The sequence below is a fragment of the Pygocentrus nattereri genome, chromosome 10 (assembly GCF_015220715.1).
Source record: "Pygocentrus nattereri isolate fPygNat1 chromosome 10, fPygNat1.pri, whole genome shotgun sequence".
Taxonomy (NCBI): domain Eukaryota; kingdom Metazoa; phylum Chordata; class Actinopteri; order Characiformes; family Serrasalmidae; genus Pygocentrus; species Pygocentrus nattereri.
Window position 1 is genome coordinate 19,207,256 of NC_051220.1, and position 25,011 is coordinate 19,232,266.

At 37.1% G+C, this 25,011-nt stretch overlaps 1 protein-coding gene across 2 annotated transcripts in view; it reads right to left on the reverse strand.

Annotated features, from left to right (window-relative positions):
* Positions 1-25,011, reverse strand: part of adam12 (ADAM metallopeptidase domain 12) — a 185,124-nt gene that overhangs the window by 147,509 nt on the left and 12,604 nt on the right. For both annotated transcript variants that reach the window (XM_017713419.2, XM_017713418.2), the window contains exons 2-3: positions 8,700-8,809; positions 1,325-1,398 (exon numbers count right to left, since the gene is read on the reverse strand). In XM_017713419.2, the coding sequence (XP_017568908.1) occupies positions 1,325-1,398; positions 8,700-8,809 (184 nt within the window). The remainder of the gene's footprint in view (positions 1-1,324; positions 1,399-8,699; positions 8,810-25,011) is intronic.

Consider the following 25,011-nt stretch of genomic DNA (forward strand, 5'->3'; position numbering starts at 1 on the left):
CACTGAAAAAAGCCACAGATCATTATCCTTCCTCCACCAAACTTTTCTGCTGACACTATTCTGGTAGGTGGTATTCTCCTGGCATCTGCCAAACCAAGATTTGTCCATCATGATTTATGTTTTTTATGTGCAACGTGCTTCAGCACTTGGCGCTGTGCTCTGTGAGTTTACATGGCCTACTGCTATGTGGCTGAGCTGTTGTAGCTTGTAAACGCTTACATTTCACGATAATAGCAGTTATAGTTATTTGGGGCAATGGTGGCACCCTAAGGCAGTGCCACATTTACAGTCACTAAACTCTTCAGTATGACCTATTCTGCCAGTGGATGTCTGTGGAGATTGTATGGTCATGTGCCTGATTTTATACACCTGTTAGCAATGGATGCGGCTGAAACAGCTGAACTCAATAATTAATACGCATTATATTACATTACACAACATGGTTACAAATACACTGGTCTGAGACTATATATATATATATATTTATATATATATATATATATATATATATATATATATATATATATATATATATATATATATATATATATATCAAATACATAAATTAGTAAAATAGTATGCTAAACAGTACTGGAACAATTTTTTTTTAGATTCTCTACTTTTTTTACTTAAAAGCTCAAATGACAGAAGAAGTTGTCAAATAAAACAGCAATATTTGCTTTGTAGCTCTTCCTATTCTAGGTTTCTGTCCCCACCACTGTAAAAAAAGAGTCATTACATTTCTCTACAAATAACCATTTCGCATCATACCACTCTCAATGACTTTGTTTTATGTTAGTGATTGAATTATGCAGGAATGGTGAAAACTCAGTGGAATTCCATTTTATGTTGATGATCTGATGAACTAATATAAAAGGTAGAAAGTTAGCTATATGTGTTTGCCTCCAACTTTAAACAAAGGTTTGCCCATGTTTGAACTGTGTTCTCATATCTGCATTCACACAAGTCTCCTTAACAGAAACCGTTCATCAAAATAATACAACATATTAACTCTAGTAATTCATGGTACTTCACTACATTAAAAATGAAGTACTTAAGTAGAAATTTAAACAGAAGATATTCTTTACTCTATGTTCTATACTCCACACTAGAAATGCCATTGATCAACAGTCATTTTAAAACTGGCAATAGACTGCAAGGTTAAAAAGACTTCTCAAAGATTCTTTAAGTACATCCAAACCATAAATGTTCTGTAATGAAACATTGTGGGCCATGTGTTACAGAGAGTGCTTGGGTGACATTTTATCATTTTTCATACGGTGTGTGTCTGTGTGCTATTGGATCTTGATACAGATACACTTACTCATTCTTCTCCAGAGACAGGATCAACTGCTGACCTTCTGCCTCTATCAATATCTGCAGTGAAGCGGGAGGGCTCTGAGGAAAGAAGAGACAAACAACACAAAATGCATGACCTCATGTTCTTTTCCCCTGCCAAGTTCCTACTACTTTTAAGCTCCAAAAGCAGATTTATTTTTAAGCAGTCCAACAACTTTCCCAACCTTGCCTGAATAAAGAGGTGACAGATTCTAGTGTAAAACCCCACATGGAAAGCATTTCAAGTGACATTTTCCACAAAGGCATGTGGCAGTAATGCCACATAAAGTGCGCTGGGTCAATGGTAATGTGTGTGTAGACAGTCAACGTTAATAAAAGGTCATGCAGGAATAAAGAGTGGAAATTTTACAGTTGCTAAGGACTGATATCAACTTCTTAACTTCTTAAGTCATATTTCCACACATACAGAATTATTTGGGTGTACATGAGACATTGTTTTCACATTGCAGTAAGTGATACAGTAAGATAGAAAGGGATGAAAGAATTTTTAATGGGCTTAAAATTTGCACGTACAGCTCTCTTGATAAGGAATCATGCATGTAATTTGCAAAAAAAATGCATAGTTTTGTAACAGGGGTACCTGAGAACATCCAATTTCACAAGATTGGTAATAAATTCTTTACATTCATGGCAGAAGACATGAAAGGGTTTATTTCCAGCATGGCATATAATTACAGCGTTATAACAGAAGATAGTTTGACACCATGGACAACAATGTGAGTGAAGCTTCTCAAAATATTTTTGGCACAACCTCCCATCACAAGTCATCCTACAGCAGTTTGAGCTTGACAATCAAGTCGTACATGCTTTGTGCCTTTTGCTTTTCACACCCGAATCATTACGTTAATTTAGCATTTTGTCAAAATAACAGGGTTTGCTTTGTCTTTCAGCTTTTGTGTTCAGCCGACATTGGGGCATTCCATTATTCACAGCACTATGAATTACGGCCTATCTACAAAGCTAGATAGGCATTAATTATGGCATTTAGCTTCTGCGTGGCACAGTCACCCTTCCTGCAACATTACAGGTAATTAGTGAATCACTCACTAGGACATGACTGACTGACTAACATGCCACTGTAATTATCTACTTTTTCTTTCTGAGTAACATTGATAATGGCTTTTTCCAGTGACAGCAGCTCATATCTTTTTCAGTGGGATAGCTTTGGAATACTTGTTTAACCCATTCTATTGTTACAAACATTGCACGTGAATACTGTGAACAGAGCGGTCTATAAACATGAGCAGTTTTTGAAGTGATGGCTCAGCCCAAAATCTAATGTACAGTCAGATGGAAAGGTTTGGACAGCCCTGATCAAATTACATTTTTCAAAGTGAAGATGTTAACAGATCCTCTACAGAGAACATCATTTTCATACATAACTATTACTTCTGTGCTAAATTTAACATAAACAATAACATATGGCCTGTGCAAAAGTTACAGCACATATTATATTTATATTTTTCCAATATGTTAAACTAGAATAAATATATAAATAGAATATCAAATGAATAGAATACTTTTTTGCCATATTTAAACATGTGTGGTGTTTTTTCAAAGTTTACCAAAAAAAAAAAAAATTATTATGATGTCAACCCCAGATTCTTCAGCCTTTGCTCATTTTCTGTGAAGAACATATAACACATTTGACTTCAATGACTTCACACTGTACACCCCATATGTATATATGTACACCACATATTACACACAATATGTTGGGGTGAACCCGCGAGGAATAAAAGGGTGGAGGTGCTGTGTACCTTCACTCTGTTTTCCTCATACATGGCCTGCTGTGTGTGTGTCTGCGTGTGTATATATGTGTGTGTCTGTGTGTGTGTGTGTGTGTGTGTGTGTGTGTGTGTGTGTGTGTGTGTGTGTGTGTGTGTGTGTGTGCGTGTGTGTGTGAGGGTGGAAACATGGACAGACTGCTGACTGGCTACAACTGCTGGAAGAGAGCCCTACACTGGCCGCTTGTGACATTTTAAACATCTGGTATTTTTACATAAATTGTTACGGCTGTATTGATTTAAAAAACAATGATGTGGCAGGTCCACCAGACCACTGAGCAACAAACAGATCAAGACCACACAAGGGTTAAATTTGTTCCCTATATTGCAGGGGTGTCCAAACTCATCTACACTCTCAGAAATAAAGGTAGTAAACTGTCATTGGGGCAGTACCCCTCTTGTCATTGGGGTGGTACCCTCAAGGGTACATCTCAGTATCTTTAGTCAGGGAACATAATTGTTTCATAATTCATTGAAAATATATTTGCTGTATTGACTTCACACACCCCGTCTCATCTCCATGCTTTTTATTTTATTGTTCTGTTTTAAAACATGAGGTTATGAAAAGGTATAAATACGTACTTTTCACCTGGTCAAAAACAAATATTTAAGGGGTACAATTGGACCTTAAAACCACTGTTGTGTCTTTGAGGTACTTTGATGTTGTTTGTACTTTGATGAACGAAAAATGTACTTGCACCGTACCATTATTTCTAATAGTCTACAGAGGCCTGGTGTGGCTGCTGGTTTTTATTCCAGCAAAGCAGGAGCACACCTCATCAATAGTATGAAGACAGAGACGACCTGAATTATTGAACAGAATCAGGTGTGCTTCACCTTGTTTGGAATAAAAACAAGCAGCCACACTGGCCTTCTGGGGATGAGACAGGGCACCTCTGCAGTAGAGGATGTTTCAACTAATTTTCACATAGAAAATCAACTGGTCATTTGGCCAGAGGTGTTCAAACTTCTGCATATGACTGTACCTTACCTTGCAAGGCAACTATACTACACTACACTACATTTTAGAAGGGTCATTGAAATAGTGAATATCAATGATTATGATAGCTCAAATGCATCTATATTTAAAGGGTTGTAAAAAATGAGTTAAAGACTTGAGGTAAAGGGAACCTATTATGCTTCTACAGTTTTTCCCTTCCCTTTAACATGTTAAGGAGCTTTTTGTGCATGTCTGCAAAGTCACAAAGCCCAAAAGTACACGTGAGAGGGAGTAACTCTCGCCCATAGAAACCACTTTTCTCAGCTGCCTAAAGCGTCTTGTTAAACTTCCAGCACTTTTTCCTTTAGTTACTAGATGACACAATCTCGTAACACAATCCTTATTGCCTGCCATCTAGCAAGCTTGGCATGCCCTCACACGAGACAGCTACAAAGTAATAACTTACCACTTGTGTGTATCCTGCTCCAATCTAGCTTGCAAAGGTGGATCAGATCTACAAACTTGTTCTACCTGACTTTCAGGATTGGACTCAAACTGATACGGCAGAACCAATGCCATTATTAAAACAGCCACAGGGGTGAAGGGGCGGAACAAGTTCCAGGATGGCACTCTGGCAGTTGACCAGTCAGAACACAGTGGGCGAGCTGAGCAAGCAGAGCACGCTGGCCTCATTGGGAGGGGGGATTTAAAGACACAAGAGCCCCAACAGGGCATTTCAGACAGAGGGTAAACAGAGATGTCCAGTATGAGGAAATGTGTTTTAGAACATTGAAGCATGTACATTTATTCTAGTAGACCCCAAACAGGTGTACTATAGAAAGCAATTTAACCTGTTCTAAGTGAGCCCAGCACAGGAGTGTTTACTGTTCTTAACAGGAAGAACTGTGTTTGCAGCACAGAGGACCACTGGGGTTATTCTTCCCCATATAGAATTTCTGTACACCAATAGAGTCCATTTGCAAGCACAAAACATTGTGGGCGATCAAAATCACCCAGCAAATGAGATTTTTCATTTATTTCATTTTCAGGGAGACAACACATGTTTATTAAGTGGAGACAAAAACGGTGACAGATTTTATCCCACTCCTGTGTGCAACTTAAATGCCTCAAGTGGATTCATGTCTGATTAGTGGCTGTATGCAGGCGTGCACATGTGGGTATATTCTTTATCTCTCTTTATATACATTTCTAAATGAGGTCCACATTTAAATTTCCAGTGTGTGCTAAGTGGCAATAAAGAACCGATTGGAACTGTCAACAAGATTAGTTAAACAAAACAAATCGTATGATTTGCTCACTATGTCATATAGCACACTGTTTTGTTTAGTGTCTTTTAACTATTAAACTGTTAAAACTATATTTGTTTACTTATTTTTTCTGAGCAGATGTCTGATAATCTATTTCAAATGAGTTACTCTAAAATATCAAATCGCACAAAAAAATCACTAAACTGTGCAGCACAGGGGTACTTTAGGACAGGAGCTGAGAAATGCAAATATCATCTAATGAGATCTAATGCACTCTTTAAGCTTTATAACTTCAGTCAGTTGTAAAGCCTGAGGCTCATTTCACAAACACAGCACTCTACTCATCTTTTTCAAATCAGCCTTTCACTCACAGCCACTTGAGTGAAATACACCACACTAAAAGAAGTCAATATTGAAGGCTTTGACCATTACCCACTTCTAAAAAGTGGTGAAAATATGAGTCCTTACTGGAAAAAAATGAAGGAAATGTTTGACATAAGAAAAGCAACTGCAGTATTTGATCCTGAAGAAGGGTCTCACTTGGCTGAAGTGGTGAAGACACCTCAGACTAAAAGTGTTCATGTTAGAGAATACAGAGCTCCATAAAACAGAAGCCAAACAATGTAAGCAGTGATATAACACTCATATCAGCAGAGATTTGCCCCAAATGAATACCTGAATAGGCTTGACATTAGGATTTGACCTCCAATTATGACTAATCTAATGATGTGATAATTAGCAGGCGTTCTGGATGAGCAGTTCTGTTTGTGCTTAAATGTAATAAATCTGAAACATTGGTGTCAGCAGTGTCATCACCATATATCAATAAATGCTTTAATTAAAAAAACCTACAGACATTTATGCTGAGATATCGGGTAATGGTTCAGAGGTTCATAGAGGAGAGTAATTATGTAAAATTCACAAAAACACGGCCCACACACACAAAACCTGTTTTTATGCAGTCTCAGGACACAGAGGAATCCATATGTTTCATATTATAAACACAGTCCTGTGCAAAAGTCAGAGACCACCCTTATCTAATTTACAGACAAAACAGCCATTAAGTACAAGTTTATTTTTCAGGAGATATTTATAAGGAGAATATGAAATAATCCAGTTGCATAAGAAATGCAAAAGTCAAAGAAAAACAAGTGAAATAATGGAGTTTCCCAAGTTCAAAAAATGATCAAAAGGTTTAGAGAATGTGACTTGTAACAACAGTGCAAGACCTGGTAGACCACCAAAACATCTTTCTGACAAAAGGATAGAGATAGAAAACAAGAAAACTTAAAACAAACTTTAACAAGAAAAATTAAAACAAAGAAGCTCCTGTTGTTCTCAGAACAATGGACTGACCACCCCAAAGTCCAGACCTCAACATCGCTGAATGTGTTGGGATTAGTTGGATCGAGGAAAGCAGAATATGCAACAAACTTCTAAAGCTGTAGTCATACTAGACATCTGTACTTTGCATCTTCATGTGAAATAAGCAATACTGCGTCTGGCCTGGAAAACTGGCAACAAACAAAATCCTCCACATCAGTGCACTTAACAAACTAGCTAACTCAAACATAAACAGGAAGGATGCAAAAGGGAAGATAAGTATATCCAGTATTTCTGCCCTGACGGCAGAATAGTGCCACACACTGACCTATTGTTGGCAGCAGTGGGGTGACATTTGTACAGCTGCAGTTAGCAATGGAGCTAACTCATCTAAAAAAAGGGTACAAAAGTTAATAATAATAATACAATCTTCCAACTGACATGCAACATGCCATTTCTCTTTCCTTTATTTATTTAATGTCAGTGGGAAAGAAATGGTAAAAGGTTTGACAGTGCTTATTGTTTTTTTCATTTTTGGTGGTTTAGTGCTATATGAAGTGCCGCCCCTTCAGAGTTTAACACAACAAAAGTAGCAGCACTACTGGTTAAGGACACCAATTTGCATGTCAAAGTTCACCACAGGTGGAAATTGACACACAGTTTGCACATGAAATTCATTCCCCTCAGAAGCCTACAATACACTGTTGAAATGTAACTTTTCTTGCAAGGCAAAAAACTTGATATTATATTTTGTTGTTTAGACTTCTGTGTAATTTTCTCAGTTTAATATGTTTTCTGCCTTCAATGCTGAACAATGAATAACTCGTACTTAATGTTCGTGTTGCATGGAAATTAAACGAATGAAGGGTGCCTTCTGACTTTTGTACAGTGCTGTATATCACTGCTGTCAAAACAAAACCTCTTATCTCCAAAATGATAACTTTACAGGATAAAAAACACACTTTACTTTTAATGTAAGTGGAACCAGAGATTTTTCTAATTAACTCTGGTCCATTTCCATTTTTGGCCCATTCATCATTAAATGTACACACAAAACAGCCATTTTATTAATTAGATCAAAAACAGTGATACATAAGTGCATATATGTAATGAGTAGAGATGGCAAATCTGTATCAATGTTTATCAGTATCAGGTTCAGATCAGCAGAATATAGTAGATTGGATTTCTGAGGAAAGAAAAAATGAAGGATTGCAATACAGTCCTGAAACATCCATCCATCCATCCATCCATTTTCCAAGCCGCTTCTCCATCAGGGTCGCGGGGGGGTGCTGGAGCCTATCCCAGCAGTCTTCGGGCGAAAGGCACGATACACCCTGGACAGGTCGCCAGTCCATCACAGGGAGTCCTGAAACAAATACCCTGAAATATTGCATGTCATGTATTCCTTCCTGTGGCTTAGCAGAGTGTCTGAGAAGTCTGAGCATGATAGTCTGCTTTTAGATGTTCATCTTTAAATGAATGCTTTAATTGAAATACCTCATTTTAAAGCATAGTAGTTTTTAAAAGAAAAATATTGGGTTGGTATCAGAATCGGCTGACGCTTAAGGTTTCAATAACAGTACATGTATTAGGAAAGAAATCTTGGTCTCATGCCTTTTCTAGTAATAAGAATTTTATAGGCTTAACCATGACCTTAATCCTAACCTTACCTTCAGTGACTAAGTGGCTGTGGTTTGAAAATGGAAATGCTTTTGCCCTTCAGTTTTAAACACTGAACCATGTAGCTTTTGTAAAAAGCACTTTACAAAGGAGCACTCTGTTGGTCATTATAGCCCAGTTGTCACAAAGTCCAGTTTTTCTCCAGTAGTCCTACCAAGTGCACAAAAACAAACACGCATGTACATATATACACTCACACTGTCCTCTCTGCATATTGAATGCTTTTAAAAGGCTTTCAGTTTTACATGAATTATAGCTCTTGAGAGCCTGTGTGTACTCACTGAACCTCTGAACACACAAGGCACTGGCATAACACTTCAGCATTCATCAGTCTCTCCTTACCCTGGAGTGGAGCCAGCTGATTGGCCGGCGCTCATTTCCATCCAGCAGCAGCAGCGGTACCGTGGAGTGGTAGTGTTCCAGCTTCGTAACGGCACTCCTCAAACGCCTCTCTGTGAAAGAAACACAGCCGAAATGTAACTGCTAGCTTGCATTTGATACATCTAATGAATTGGATTGGATGCCAACCAACAAAAAAGATTAAAAAAATGACTGTGCTGAAAAAGCCAAGCCACCGAAGCTGATTTAAATCGAGATTGTCATATTGATGGTAGAAGCAAAAATCACCCCCTCAGTAAACTGCAGAAAAATAGCAACTTGAAAGCAAAATTCATAGATGTACATGAAAAGAAGTGCATATATGCATATAGATGCATGTGCTTATTTCATTTTGTTGGCTAGTCTGCTATTCTGCACCAAGATTTCTGTTTCCTCTTCTCTCTACGTTGACAAATAGCAGGCATGACATGTAACTATAATATCATAAAATCATAGAAATATTGAAAGGCCCATTTCATGTACATTTGAATTTTTCCTCATTTATTTGAGTTTGCTGTAGCATATTGTTTCAAAAGATACAGTCCATGCAGTTCATATATGGAAAATAAGCTGCAAAAACAGTTGGTTTTGTGATGTCAAGAAAAAAACAATCACACACTGGTACAGTATGTACACATTATGCTTTTGAAATATTACACCTTTTTACAGTAGTTCACTGCTGTGGCATATAAACATCTTTGCACCTTTTTCCCCCAGATTTGAAAAGGGAAATGCATCAGGTCAATCATTTGCCCCTCTGAAGGCACATCCAACACACTTTACTTGAGCTAATACAGCAATAGAACTTCTTTTGAGATGCGTCAGGGGGACAAAAAATGAGGAAAAGTAGATTAAGGTGTATTAATATCCGTGCCGAAATGGGCAGATGAAATGTTATACCATCACATATCAGTCTTGAAAGCACAACGACTGATTGAACAATTGACATAAACAGGTTTTTAATTCCACTTGAGGACCGTTTTTGAATTGTATGCATGTATTCAAGAGAGCAATTCATTCCGGTATCCCTACTTTGTGATGCTCTACTCTGGATTTTCTGGAGTCAAAACCGAAGCATGACTCCTTGACTCCACTTCGTTTTAACCAATAGTGCCAAACCCATTGACAAATGTATATATCAGAGATGAAACCATCCTAAATGTTGTTGACACAATTTAGAACAGCTACAGATCACAGTTATGTCCAGGCAAAGGTTCGACCCCAACATCCAGACGTGTTGGAGCTGAAGAATCGACTGATTTGGAATCTACTCCCAATCACTACAATAAAATGAAGCAAGTGGCTTAGAAGAGTGTTGTATGGGATCACTTTTTGCAAGAAGGGGATGTGTTCAGTATATAATGCTGTTTTAAAGTTCAGCAGTAGCACAAGTACACTGATGCAACATATCAGCAGCAGACATTCATAAGCATTAACCAAGGAAAGATATCCAACTATGTTATGTATGTTCTCAGGGAGAAGGGGTGACGCATGGCATCAAGAGCTGTGGAGGTTAGCAACTTCTGCATACCGGCCAACAGACTGCACAGCAGACTAACTCCACATGACACAGTGCTGAGGAAGGCTACAACTGACTCTTTTGTAAAAAATAATGTTGCTTCTGTTGAGCATAGCCTTAAGCTATAACCTTCAGATGTGTTTGTTCCAAATTAAAAAGCTTCAAAAACTTTAAACTACTGACTTTAGGTTGTTTGAACTATGTATATGAATTTCAAGCTGGCCTCAGTCAGACCGTCTGTTAACTTGGGTTAGTAATATGTGGCAAAAAGTAAATACATCACTGTCATATCTGTTACACTAGGAAGCATTTTTTCATTTCAATAAAGCCTAAAGCCTTGTTTATATAAAACCCAGTGTAATGTTTGATGTTTCCATTGGTCATCTCTGCATGGTTAATGGTTACCAACTAATAATGGTCAGTTACTGGTCAAAAGAATTTGCCAAAATTTGCATTCCTAAAAGGCACAGTAACAAAATGAACTGCAACTGTTTGTGATATATAAACCCACACAAATATGATTAATGGACCTCAAGAAAAACAATAAATTACACGACAAATGAAGAATATAGGGCCTTTAATATGTTTCCTGCCAGCCCTCTACCACTGAAAGACGTGATGCATTGAATTCATTGGATCAAACGTACATCGTTTCCACTTCTAAATGATGTACAAATAAATAGCATTACAAGTGTCGCCAAACAATGCATTACTTTTTTTCACCATATGTCAAAAAAAGTGTTCTTCAGTTATGTATTGCAATACCACTGCAAACAGGGCTCAAGTTTAATGGCTTGTGTCTGCAGTGATGAACAACACTCTTCAAAATAAATTTCTACCTGCATCATTACTTCAGGCTAATCAAAGTTTGGTCTCCTCTCTGCTTGGTGAGTGCATTATGCCCTGATAGACAGCTCCAGCTTCTAAAACCCTGTGTTACTGCACCCATTATATATGAAAAACATACAATACAACACAGAAGTACAACAGCTCTGAACCAGGCAAGATGACACAGTGCCCCTCTTCTCTCTGTCTCTTTCTCTCTATCTTTCTCTCTCTCTCTCTCTCTCTCTCTCTCTCTCTCTCTCTCTCTCTCTCTCTCTCTCTCTCTCACACACACACACACACACACACACGCACACAAACACACACCACAGATGTGCACAATTACTTCCACTCCATCTCCTTCTACATCAATCTTCCTCCACTTTTTCATCCGAACATTTACAAAGTGCCATTCCTTTTAGATGAATTTGAGGGGAAATGACAATAAAACTATCAAGTGTTTGTCAGATTTGTCATATTGAAAGATCTCTTGTACTGTCTTGCAATTTCTTGGCACAGAAAGTAAAGCTAGACACATTGCTTGTATTAGACAAAGAGCTTTACCCCTATAAATGTCCAAGACCTGCAGGTGGTTCCAACTTTCTATTACACATTTCTATAACCTAAGAACAACTCAGTCAGTTTGCACTGTAGTCTATGTAGTTACTGAATGAGTGCTCTTTCTTTATATTATGCTTGACTGCAACTGAATAACAGACTATCTTGTATAGCATAGGTTATCATGTATAGTATATATGAAAAGAGGCTAAATAATGTGAACAACACATATTCATTATATCACTTTCAAATCATTATATGACTGTTTTAAACAGGGCAATAAGATAAAACCACAAGTCTCCAAAACAATTAACCGTCTCCAATGTAAATTTCCAGTAACCCACGTAAACCTGGGTACAGGTTTATATGTTTACAGTACAATGTACTGTGCAAAAGTCTAAGGGCACCTGAGAAAATTGTTTAACCCAACACAGGTAAACTAAAAATGTGGCTATTTCTGCCTTTTATTATTTTTTTATTTATCTTTTTTTGCCTGGACCAATAACCCTTGGCCACACCACCATTTCTGTCCTTTAATCTGCCGTTCTCCATTAAAAATGTGATCTCTCAATGCCGTAGTTAGCAGACCAACCACCACCCAAAAAGGGGTAGGACACTGGCAAAAAAGAAGCCAACTCGTGCATCTGTGTGGGTTTAGGTTGGGTTCAGGTCTTAAATTTAGCACCATTTGCGCCTGATAGTGTGACTGATTATGGGTCAGATTCAGACTTTAATGCCTTTGGCTGGAAAATAATTCCAATTTGAGGCTCAAAAACAGCCCTAATTTATTCTAATGTTAGTGGTTTTACAAGCAAGTAAAAACCAACAGCAATCATAAGCAGCTTTAAATAATATTTTTTGCATATGTCCTAAGATTTTTTCACAGTAGACATATATCTGTGAGTACCTAAATCAGCTTGACCGACTGGCCAACATGTCTAGCTTATTCTCTCTTTTAGCTGTGCAAAATCCTAAGCTTGTATATGACATAACATACTGTGAGAAGCCTAAGACCTTATATTACTGTAATACTGACCCAAGTATTAAACTAGTAACAGCTAGGCTACCAATTTAGGTCACAGACTTTTGCAAACATGGACATTCAAGTGTTGCATACAGTTTAAGGTGCCCACTGCTGTCTTGCATGAAGCCTGAGATTAGGAGAGAAAATGTGAGACAGTGCTCATGAATAGGTCTGATGTGAGCATATGGTTTGAAAAACTGCTCATGCTATATTAAGCTCATATGCACTCAGCACATCAGCGCACTCAGCACATTAGTGGACTCATTCCTCAAGCGCGGCACAGAGCCGATAGCTGTATCTCAAATCAAGCACTTTTGTAGAGTATTATGCACGACAAGTGCAACTAGTGTGTGGGATATGCAACAGGATGTATTGTACTGTTAACCCTTAGAAGCCATGGCTATCACTGGCCATAACAAAAGCATACTGTCATTTGACATTAATTTGATATTAATTCTACTTATTAATTCTACTTATATTTTGTTTGAAGTACGGATTCTAAATTTTCAATTTATATTATACACCTACCACTTACTTCATTAACTTACTTCATTAAGTACATCTCTTGGTTTCTAGGCCCAATCACATTTCTTATTTGTAGCCCTACCCCTTGTTTTTTTAAGTGTCGCCATCCCCTTCAGAACTGAGTCACAAGGGATAGTGGTTGAAATCTTCCCTTACAAAATAGGACAACCCTCAAATAAACATAATTTCATAAACAGTGCTTTGTAGGCAACCCTGCCAGTCTTCAGTGATAGCAGAGGAGGGTAAAGTTCAGCAACCTCACTGCTGGGCTTTAATCACCTTTAGGGAATCATATCATATTTATACCCTTCAAAGAGGGGGGTGACAACTATTTATTATTGCCCACCACTAATTCCTCAGCGATAGGAAGCTGAAGTCAGCTATTCGCTGGCTTCATGTTCAAATTTTCTCAATCCACCTTAAATGGTGTGGTAGTTCTGATGCCTTGAGGCCAGAATGTAACTGCTGCATCATTTTTGGTGGAACGGGAAATTTAGCTAGCTACTGAGACATCAGCATACTACTAGCATTTTTTATGCTTGTTAGGAAGAAAAGGATGACAATGCATTGAAACAACATCATACTAAGATAATGCAATTATTAATGTAATTTTTTAACAGAGAAAATACTTACATTTGCGGGTTTATTTGGTTGCTTGCACAGTCATCTTGCTGTTTTTTCTTTTTTTCTCATATCTGAAAAACCTCCGTTTGGAGGGTCATGTAGACCTAACACTTTGCCCTACCCCTCTATCTCAACAGAAATCAGGACACCCTAGCCCTAGACGTGCAGGCAAAATGGAGGGCTAAGGGCTAAGTGGTAGGGGCGAGGGGTGAAATGGGACTGGGCCCTCTCTCACTGTCCATTTCATTAGGTTCACTTACGATATAGGTGCACTCTGTCTAAGATCACTATATGTGATGGCAAGTGTTGGCTGGACTGGTGTAAAACATCCCACACTGGACTATGGAGAATTAGAAATGTGTTCTCTGGAGGGATCAATAATGTGAGGAATGCACAAATGCAATCACAAGATTCAATAAATAATAAAAGTTTTCTCTTTCACTGCATAGCTACAGGAAACTCATTCCCACTGTGTGACCAAATTAAAAAAGGGAGACAATATACATGTATACAAATATCTGCAAACATTTATGGTAGAACTGCTGTTTAATTTGCACAGACTTACAAAGCAACGCTTTTTATGCTTAGTGGCTAGCTGGAGGATTAGGAGGCTCAGGGAAATGGACAAGGTTATCTACTGCTGCCAATCTTCTGCTGGTGCTAAACATAAAACTACACCAGAAGCTGTGCTAGACATTACATACATATGTGAAACAGTATATCACGCTTTCAGCTAACAGCAGCACTAACTCACAAACAGAGGCAATGAACTTACAGTTGCAGGTGGCTGTGGGAGACAATGTGTTCGCACAATATATATAAATGAGACCAAATAATGCCAATATTCTGCAGACGTTTGTGAATATGAATCATACATCTATTAAAGTTTATATAAAAACAACACATAAAGAAAACATGTCTGCTAATTTGAAAAATTAATATCATCCAACCTAGTGTACAGTATCCAAAGTAAGACGCAAGGCATACCTCAGCGCTCGCCACTGCTGAGCTAATTCACTATTCCCCAATGTTCTGCCTCAAATGGAGGAAGGAAGTGGGAAACAGCACCATAACGAGGGGGTCTGAGTGCAAGGAAAGGAGCAGTGAGGTGGCATCTGCAGGAAATGTGTAGTCTCAAATAGGAGAATATAATAACGGCGTTGTCAATAGGAAGCTATCAAAACTGTGTGACACCTCAGCTGCACTCTGGTGTAGTCCTTAGTTATCTGTCGCCTGAAGTTATTCTTATTCTTTCAGTGTATATATGTGAAGTCCTCTAAAAGACTAGTTTGGTGAACAATAAAATTTACATGTATCTGAAGTTTACCTCTTTAGGTTTGCACTGCAGCTACAAAGCTAATGTAGCTAACAAATAATGGAAGCTTATGTAAGCTATTTAACACTAAATCATTACTAGATCACCTGGAATTGTGTCAAGTACTTAAATAATCTCAAAAACCTTGCTTATATTGTTTCTGACACTTTGAAACGTACCGTTATCTATAAAAATGGCCAAAAGTAAGAACAAAATTCAAGCTGCTGCTACTGTTTTTCAGCTTTGTGGCGCATACAAAAAAAAGACTTACATTTTTTTGTGCAAGTGTACGAGTACAATGTGCAATGACAATAAAGTTCATTCATTCATTCACTTTCATCAACTTGTTAGCCTCGTAGCTTCAAAGCAAAATATAAGCAAACTTCAGATATCTGTGGTTAGGGCAGAATATGAAAAAATATTTTTATCATCATCACAATGAGTTTTCACAAAAAACACACATTATTAAGGGCTGCAATGGCAGAACAGAACAAATTATCGTACACACACAGCGTCAACATGACATAATTAGCTTGCTGGGATTGTAGCGTAGGCTATGACTGGCTACTGTCATAACAAATCTCCATCATTGTAAGAAGCTTCTTAAGGATTTAATTAGATACCTTTAATAGGCCTATAATGAGAATACAAATATACATATTTATTCATATTTGTAGCTTGACTGCAAACAAAATCAGAAAAGGCTGTTCAGGGAATTCTGACAGATTTTAGATTCAAGCACCTCACAGAATTCATACACATTTCACAGCTACAAATTCTCCAAAAGGTGGCACTATTAGCGGTCAAAAAGCTTCTGATGCTTCATAAGAGCAGTGCTCCACTGTAGGAGTACTGAACGTCTTTATTCAGCTTTACAGTGCATTAAAATGTGCTTACAATTCTAATGTAAGTAGCTATTAGTATTTCATTATTTATACTTTTTGCTATTTGCTTAATGGTGAGTTTGGTTGGATTTCTGCTTACAAGAGGTGTCATGACACATTACTTTTTTATGCATGTTAATAATATTGTTTTGATATGAGATGTGTAAGACGATATGCACTATGAATTAAATACAGATTTTCATGTTGAAAATGTGTAATACCGGAATGCTTTTTTGTAAAGTTAATTCTATTTAACACAATCCATGATATTCCTAAAACTTTTTAACATAAATGACTGGAAAAAAAAGTGTTTCCACTCTTAAAGTGGAAAAACCTGGTTTGATTATTAGCCTACTTAGGAAGAAGCTGAAGTTACTTCTTATTTAGTAGCTTCATATTTTCCGTGCCAACTGCAACAGTTACACTCTGGCGCCCATGGAAAATTTCAATAAGAAGCTGGCAAATAAGAAAGTAGCTTCAGGTTTTTCTACCTTGGACAGTTTATCAGACAAGCTGAAACAAAAAATTCTACTGTTTGCTGAGAGTGACTGAGCCACATTAGAAAGTAGGAGCCACACTTTATACACAAGATCAGATTATAAATTAATATGTAAACTCATTTTATTTAATTTTGAGATGTAGCTTTCTAGTCTACAATTGTTTTCTTTTTACTTTTATTATTATTATGAGCCATAACACATATGTTTGCCAAATGCACATGTAACACACATGGCTGTATTATTTTCTTCTAAGAAAATGACTTGTGCAATTTATCACTTTAACATGTACTGCTGTCTTCTTGGGAAAAAAATGGAATAATCAAAACATTTGTTTGCATTTCTTTTATAATTCTATTTTTAAAAATGCATTGTATTGTGGCAATATGTATGGTATCATGAAATTTGTGCATCGTTGCACCCTACTGTTTACACCGTGAAAAAAGCCTGCATTTGGGACACAACCAATCAGAGGCACACTATTTTAATATTAACTTATCACTTCTAATATCGTCATTGTGAAGTCCAACAGCTTTATTGAACATTGCATTTTTTATGTCCATATCGTGCACTGCTATCTGGGGTAAAGGGAAAATTGTGTAAATTAGATTTTTTCTAAACGATTCCTTTAATGTTGTATTACAGGGCACATCCTGTCTCTCTCCACCCAAACATACACACGCCCATTATCCCATTTCCTGTCCGAATGGTGGTTTAACAATCCACCCTCCCTATCTCTTCATTTTATGCATCTTTTAAGTTTTGAACATTGGAATTCCTGTGCATTCAGCAGATGGATTAAGAAATCAGTTTAAAGATATTTGCACTGGCAAAGATTAACTGAATGTTATTTGATGGATATGAAAAATATGACCCATATTTCAAACAGCCACAAAAAATCTAAATATAGAACTGTGGCTTGTGCAAAAGCATAATGAAAAAAACACCACTCTCTGGGAATGTGTTGGCTGGGAGAATATATGTTTGCATGCTTATAAGCTGAAAATATGACTGCTCTGAGCCTTGGATAGCAATGGGAATCCCTTCATGCAACAGAAAAGTTATGTTTTAACCATAAATTATATATATACGTTACGAAAAAACAAACAGCAGCTATTTCCCTGAGGACTTCCAGAGTAATACATGAAAATGACAGATACTGTGGGTTTGTATTGTGAAGAACGGTGCTTTTAGTGAAGACCACAACTGCCAGAGTTTATATAGAGATTTCAGATAAATACCTCCATGTGCTGTATCTAAATGAAGTGATAAAAATAATTATTTCTTAAATGCATCAGGACTCCCTGCAATATATTCTGCACTGATGGACAAAATGTTACACTTCTGACTTTAACATTGGCTTAGGCATAAATGAGGAACATATATGAAAATCTGAATGAGCAACAAAAACATTTAAAAACATAAAAAAAAACCCTGATTAAACATACAGTAGTATGCTGTCTGTGTGCCTCCAGTCACTGACAAGGTATTAGGATACATGTGCGATTATGGAGCTCATGTACATTTCAAAGGTAGAAACACAACAAGCTCCATGAAACAAACCAAAAACACTAAGCTAGGAACACAAACTAAGAATTTAGCAGGTTTTAGGCATTTTAAACAGACATTTGAGTTTGTGTATCATGGACTATTTCTACATGATGACAATGTACACAGGGGGAGTCTTGCAAGAATTTTGATGAAACATATTCATGTCATTTTTGGCACTATATATTAATAGTAAATTGCCACAGCCTAAATCCACTGTCTGTCAGGAGATCGCAAGTTCGATCCCCAGTGATGCTATAACCATTCGTGGCCGGGAGTCCAAAAGAGCATAATTGGCCTCACTCCCTCTGGGTAGGATGGCCCTCATTCTGCACAATGCTGGCAGCCATCTATAAGCTGACGTAACAGAACTGGCGGTAAGCATTCTCCTGCATCTGAGGATGCTTGTGCTTGCCTTCGCTCTCCTAGTGCTAGAGTTAAGCAGTTGTTAGTTGGTTATTTTGGTCTGTAGTATCACTTGCTGGAACTTTTTGCTCCTTTATATCATGTTTGAAGATGGTCTCAATTTTTTTTTCACTGGTCAGTTACGAAACTACAGTGACACACACTGGCCTTTATTCATTAAGGTTGTGTAAAAAAAAGTGTAGATTTGACCACCTTGAATGACAATTAAACTACTCTACTTCTGATTCATGAAACATTCTAACAATGTGGAAACACAAAGATTTGAGAGTAAATGATGAATTAGCCCCAATATGTGGAACTGAAGGCCTGCACCAGTATTCAAGTACCTCATTTACAGCTCAAATACATAAAGCACACCAAATTATGCAGATATTTTGGTAGGGAGCCAATAAAACAACAGTATCTTGTAGCTTGTGAGCTCGTAGTCCAAACTTTATAGCGTAAAAATCACAATTACTAGAAAGAATATGAAAAAAAAAAAAATTTAAACAGTAGAATGACGTGACTGCATAGTGTGATTATTTTCCTAAAATAACATACCTAAACACTGTAATGTTGCAGTGTGTGAGATGCTACTGCACTAGCTGTATTGTTTCTTTTTTGAATGGCAGTAGTATTAAAAAAATGACAATGTAATATCTCTTTAAATGGAAGATGGAATAGTTGCAGCATTTGTTGATACTAATGTGAAATTAAAATGCATACATCCACTTTTGTACTGATTTGCCATGTGCTCAAATTGTTAATACAAATAGTTACGGGTTATTTTCTATTTGCATTCTTATTAATGGTAGTATAGATGACAATGATAATCATTTTAGTTAGTAAACAACAAATCAAGCATGGATGTTATAGTTACTATGATGCTCAAATTTAAACATGCTCCTATCAGACATCCAAACTGTCTGTGAAATTCGCATGCACTCATTTTACAGATCTGACCATACACAACTGTGATTACTAAGGGTCTATATATCAAAATATCTCAGGAACTACATGTAATGCCCAAAACAGATGGAAAAACACTGCACTGTATATTTAGGGCGCTGTATATTGTGTGTTATTCTGTCATAATGATTTTTTGCCAAATTACTGCTTGCTAGAAAACAGATAGGGAGGAAAGCTTGTGTTTGAGCGAGCATTTAAATGTGGGTGGGTGCCTACGTACACGTATACATGTGTTAGTGTGTGTGTGTGTGTGTGTGTGTGTGCGTGCGTGTGTGTGTGTGTTTGTGAGCTGATGTAAATGACTCCAGTGTGTGTGAACATCTATCATCTATAAAAAGAGCTTTCTTCAGATTTCTCAGAAATGTGACACGTGTGATTGCTCTCATATGCTCTGTGGTTGCTTTTGGAGCTTTTGGGAATTACTGTATAAACCATCCAGAACATTTTCCCATATATATATTTTTCCTTCTTTTTTCTTCTGACATCAACTGAAAGATCCTTACCCTCACTCCTAGTGTCCATATGTTCATTAGACACAAACAAGCAATTCCATTTAAACAAACAGACTGCACGCCGCTCAGTAAGTGCTCTTTCATAATGCATGTATAAGGATTAATGCATAATGCATAAAGGTTTTATGGTTATAACTATGTCAGCATATCTAACTATATTCTTGTCTCATCTTAGAGATCTTATGAAAGCAGATGCAGGCTGACAGTGAATTATGATTGCACACTGCCTTTTTTTTGTTGACTTTTTTCTAAGACATATAATAACAATTTGTAGTATGACATCATGGTATTGTAATCCAGCTAGTGCTCACTGTAGTGAGCAAAGGTGGGTAGTAACTAGCTACATTTACAAGTAGTTAACCCTTTAGACCCCATCAGTATCCTAGAACACAAGTGTGGATTCCTGTCATTATTCAGGGTTTGAGGTTTATTGATCACTGTTTTATTATACAACCAGGTTAAAATGATTATCATACACTTTAGTTCACATTAAAGGTAAGTCCCAAAGCTTTAATATGAAACAAAAATATGGGATAGAAATCAACAAAGAGCTGTCAGTTCATGACTGAACTGAACATGGGCACTGAAACCATAATACACATCGTAGTATTGAAGTGTAGTATGATTTGAATTCCTAGAAACATAGAACAAGGACATGAAATGGACTGACTACAACAATGAATGAAGTTCTCCAGCTAAAGTTTCACAAAGCAGTCCTATCTCATTTAACAGAACTGAAGACTGGTGTAAGAGATGTAGTGAAGGTGGACATGGAGATGGTTGGTGTGAAAGTAGAGGAGGCAATGGAGGCAGATGATCCGCTGTGGCGATCCCTAAAGGGAGCAGCCGAAAGAAGAAGAAGAAGAAGAAGAAGAAGACTGGTGTAAGAGACATTAAGCATCAGCATTTCCTGAAAGGGAAATAAACAAGTGAATGATTTCTGCATGACACTGTGTGAGGATGCTTACTGTCCTCGTTCACTTAGTTTGGTCAGTGTAGCCGAGAGACTGAGAATAACTAGAAAAGAGCAAACAGAGAGATATCAGGCTAACCAGTTTAGCCGATTCCCTATAAATTGACACAAAGCAAACACTGAAATAACACTTCAAGTCATCAGCTTGAGGTTCATTCACTCACACTGGAGCACGAAACTAGCAAATACATAAAACACTGATTGTCACAGATTTTGAATGGCTAAACAAAGATTTAAGAGATTTGCAGCTTGAACTGAACTCCATATCACTACCACTTAGTTGAGTTAAAATCCTCCGTCTCTGTATCTGTTAAAGTGAAGCCTTCTTAATGCTGTAAGTCTCATTCTTGTTGGGGAATCTATCATAAAAAGGATTTTATAAATGCGTAAAACTTTTTGTTACAGATTGAAAACTACATATCTAACCATCTAAAATTTGTGCCGAAGACCGCTGTGATTATTATGTAATTATTATAATTATACATCTGTCAGAATTGATCTAATTAAACCAGAGCTCTCTACGACCATTACTGTGTAATGCAGAGCAGTCGGTACAGGTTGCAGTAGGCTCTAGAAGGTTAAGTAAAATGTTGATGTTGTCAGTGTTCAATCATTTTACTTCTACTCAAGTATATTTGTGTGGAGTGGATGTTTTACCCAGTATACTCATTTTGGTCATTATCAATTAGTTAACAATTCCATTTTTGTGGTTAATTTCATTATGTATTGCTGGTGACAACATCTGTACTCTTTTGTGATTGCTCACACCTCAAAGGGTTATTGTTTTATTTTAAGAGAACAGCACATACTAAAAAGTTCTCCTGCAGTTCTACATGTTTCTCAATACCTAAGTATACTCAATTCATTTTTCTGAAATATACTTTTACTTAAATCATTAATTCAACTTAAGTTCATTCATAGACTTTGGCTTTGTTCCTTATATCTCATCAAATGTGTCCCCACTTTAGTTCAGATACATGCAAGCCCATGCTGGCATAGTTAAATCTATCACCATGTGCTATTGGAGCTTTCTGCGTACTACTGAGTTTTCTATCACTATATTAAAGAAGCATGGTGCTGCCTTTATTGTTGCATGCACTGTGAGGGTTTCTAAGTGAGCCAGCTCAGACATTCAGAACAGAATTCAGATCTCTTAAGGGCTTATTATTCTTTTTTTTTCAAGTTTATTCCTAGTGACATGTTCACTTGTTCGAAAAGGTAGTATGTGAGAAAAAATTTAAAAAAAGAATGCTAGATCTTTTTTACATATCAAAATAAATGATACTACACATTGAGACACTGTGATATTAAAGGAGAAGAGTCGATTATAAGGCTTTTTTCATCTGCATTAAAGGGCTAACATGAAATTACACCCCTCTTCCCCTCTTTAGGTATCATCAGCAATTACTGACTTGAGTCTTTTTCAGGCTGGGTTAGTTGTACCTGGGGAAGTACTGTAATCTGAGTAATTACCGAGGAGATCCATGGTTTTAACCCAGCAGGAATCCACAATGTCTGTAGATTTTTTTCAGAGCAAATTACCTTCCATAACATGAATTGGGCACCAAGGCAAAAACACAGTATCACAATATTTCAGGAAATGTTCATGATACACAGTATATTGTTTCTGACATCTACTAAGTTGGAAAAGACAAAAGAAGTGCCATATTAAAAAAAAGACTATCAAAAACTATGAATCCACCAATTGTATTCAATATTTCCAATCCAATTAAACAGTACTAAATATGCTCTCTCTATATTCAAACATGTAGTTGGGAAGTACTGATGAGATCCGTGATGTGCTCAGAAAAAACATATTGTTACATAATTTACGACAATAATGATAAATATTGTCATATTGCCCACCCCAATGTAATTTGCCAAATCCAGAGCTCTTTTAGTGGTTCTATTTGAATCAATGCCACAGTAAAACCTGGTAATAAAAAACGCCACCTCCTTTTTTTCTCTTTTGCACCCTGAATACAAGGCTAACTGCTAAAATCAAGCCCCAAAACTCTCAAGTTCATTATGATGGAGTTGTTAAGTAGAGGTGGGCGATACAAAAATATTTGATCATTTTAAACATTTTCACAATACACAATATGTGACAATATATATTTTTTCAGATATCTGATAAGTTGGAAAAACAAATTAGTGCCAAATTTAAAAATTACTATTGAATAACTATGAAAAAAACTGAATTATGCAGTCTTTGCTGTCAAACATGCAGCTGAGAAGTGTTTAAGTACTGACAATATCCACAATATGCACAGAAAGGCATATTGTAATTTTTTGGAATAATTACTGTCAAATTTCCCAGCCCTAATCAAATATCAACTCCCTCATCCAGTGTTGCATTTTGTTTCTGCCCTTTTTTTATTCACGTGGCATGTCACATAAAACTGACATGAACATCCGCACAATGACATTTTGATCCAGACTGTTCAGGGATCACTTATACTATAAAGTGCGCCAGTCAACCACACAGTGATTACATTATTCCTCTCATAAACTAATCCTGCTCAAACAGAGCTTCAGGTTAAATTCATATTTCTGGTAGGATCACCGGTAATGAGGTGCATTTTTTGCAGGACCATGTACTGGATGGTTGTGAAATGCTTCAGGTGGCCCTTCAGGTGGTCCTTGAGAACCACTGATCCAATAAGTGATGTAACTATCTCATTATTTAATATCAGAATATTTTATTATGCTGCTGTACTGCCAATCTGTAAGGTTTGTGTTTAGAAAAATGAGGTAAAAATACCTCGTCTGTCTCCCAGCACTCGGGAAAGAGTATACTCAGCACTCTGCTACAGTTTCTTTGAAAAAAATACACAAGCTGAGGAATGGGAGGAGGGAGGGGAGCTTAATGGAATAATGAGAGAACTGGGGATTAAGAAAGAGTTTCTGTGAGTGTGATGCAGAGGATGGTGTGTTGGTGGGAATGGCAGAAAGACAGTGTGCTGGTAGATGGACAGCATACTAGTATGGTAATGCTGAATGTGGTGTACTGCATGTTTTTGCGCTGGTACACAGAAGCGTAACTGAGTGTTCGTATGAGTGTTCACGTGCGAGCAGTGCATGTAGTGATGGTGTGAGTGAAGTGATATTACTGATTGAAAGCTGGTCTGCTGCCTATATACTGCCATTGTGATACCATTATAAAAACCACTCTCTCCCTCTCTCTCTCTCTCTCTCTCTCTCTCTCTCTCTCTCTCTCACACACACTACCATATAGAGGATAAGCACAGTGCTCAGATTTAGACACACCTCCCTAACTGAATATCAGTCACACAGTAAAACAGACAGGATACAGAGATATAGAGAACAAATAAAATGGGGAGTTTTAGTACCTTGTTTTTTCTCTGAATACCATGTAGGCTAATATTTCTGCATGATCTACATGAAACACTGAACTGTGGATAAGTCTTGTTTCATTATAAGCTGTAGGCTTTGCTTTGCAACAAATGATTCCCACACATCCTGGAAAGCCTGGAAATGTTAGACTAATTTTCCAGTCATGGTAAAGCTGGAAAATAAGAAAAGTGATAAATCTTCAGTAAATATTAGTGAAGTCCTGGAAGACCTGTAAAGTTAAGCTACCAAGTCTAGTTTTTCAGCTGCTAATGCCCTGTGTGAGCATCCATTAACACTTATTGTAGTGTGGAATGCTACAGTGTTACATGTGGACAGATATGCAGATGCTGTGTCAGAATGTTTGGTAGAGCAAGGCTACATGCCAGTTTCTTGCAGGTATAATGTTCATTTTTACTACTTTAGTAGCACTTGTGATTAAATTATGATTGATGGTTGAAGAATGGTTTGTGTGTTATCACTCAGTATATCACTCAGTCAGTAAAGGAATTGCTAGAATTGTTCAGTTTAACATTAAAGATGTCAGCAGTTGGGTTTTGAGATGACATCTCAAGCAACAACTGTCATGTGTATAAGTCTTGGAAGTTCTGCAGATTGTCTTGGAAAAGTCCTGGAAAATGAATCCCTAAAAAGCTATAAATTTTAGTTTATGTGCTCTGTAACATACTAAAAACTGTGCATAACCAGGGTTATTATAGTTAAAGCAAACTATTACTAAAATGA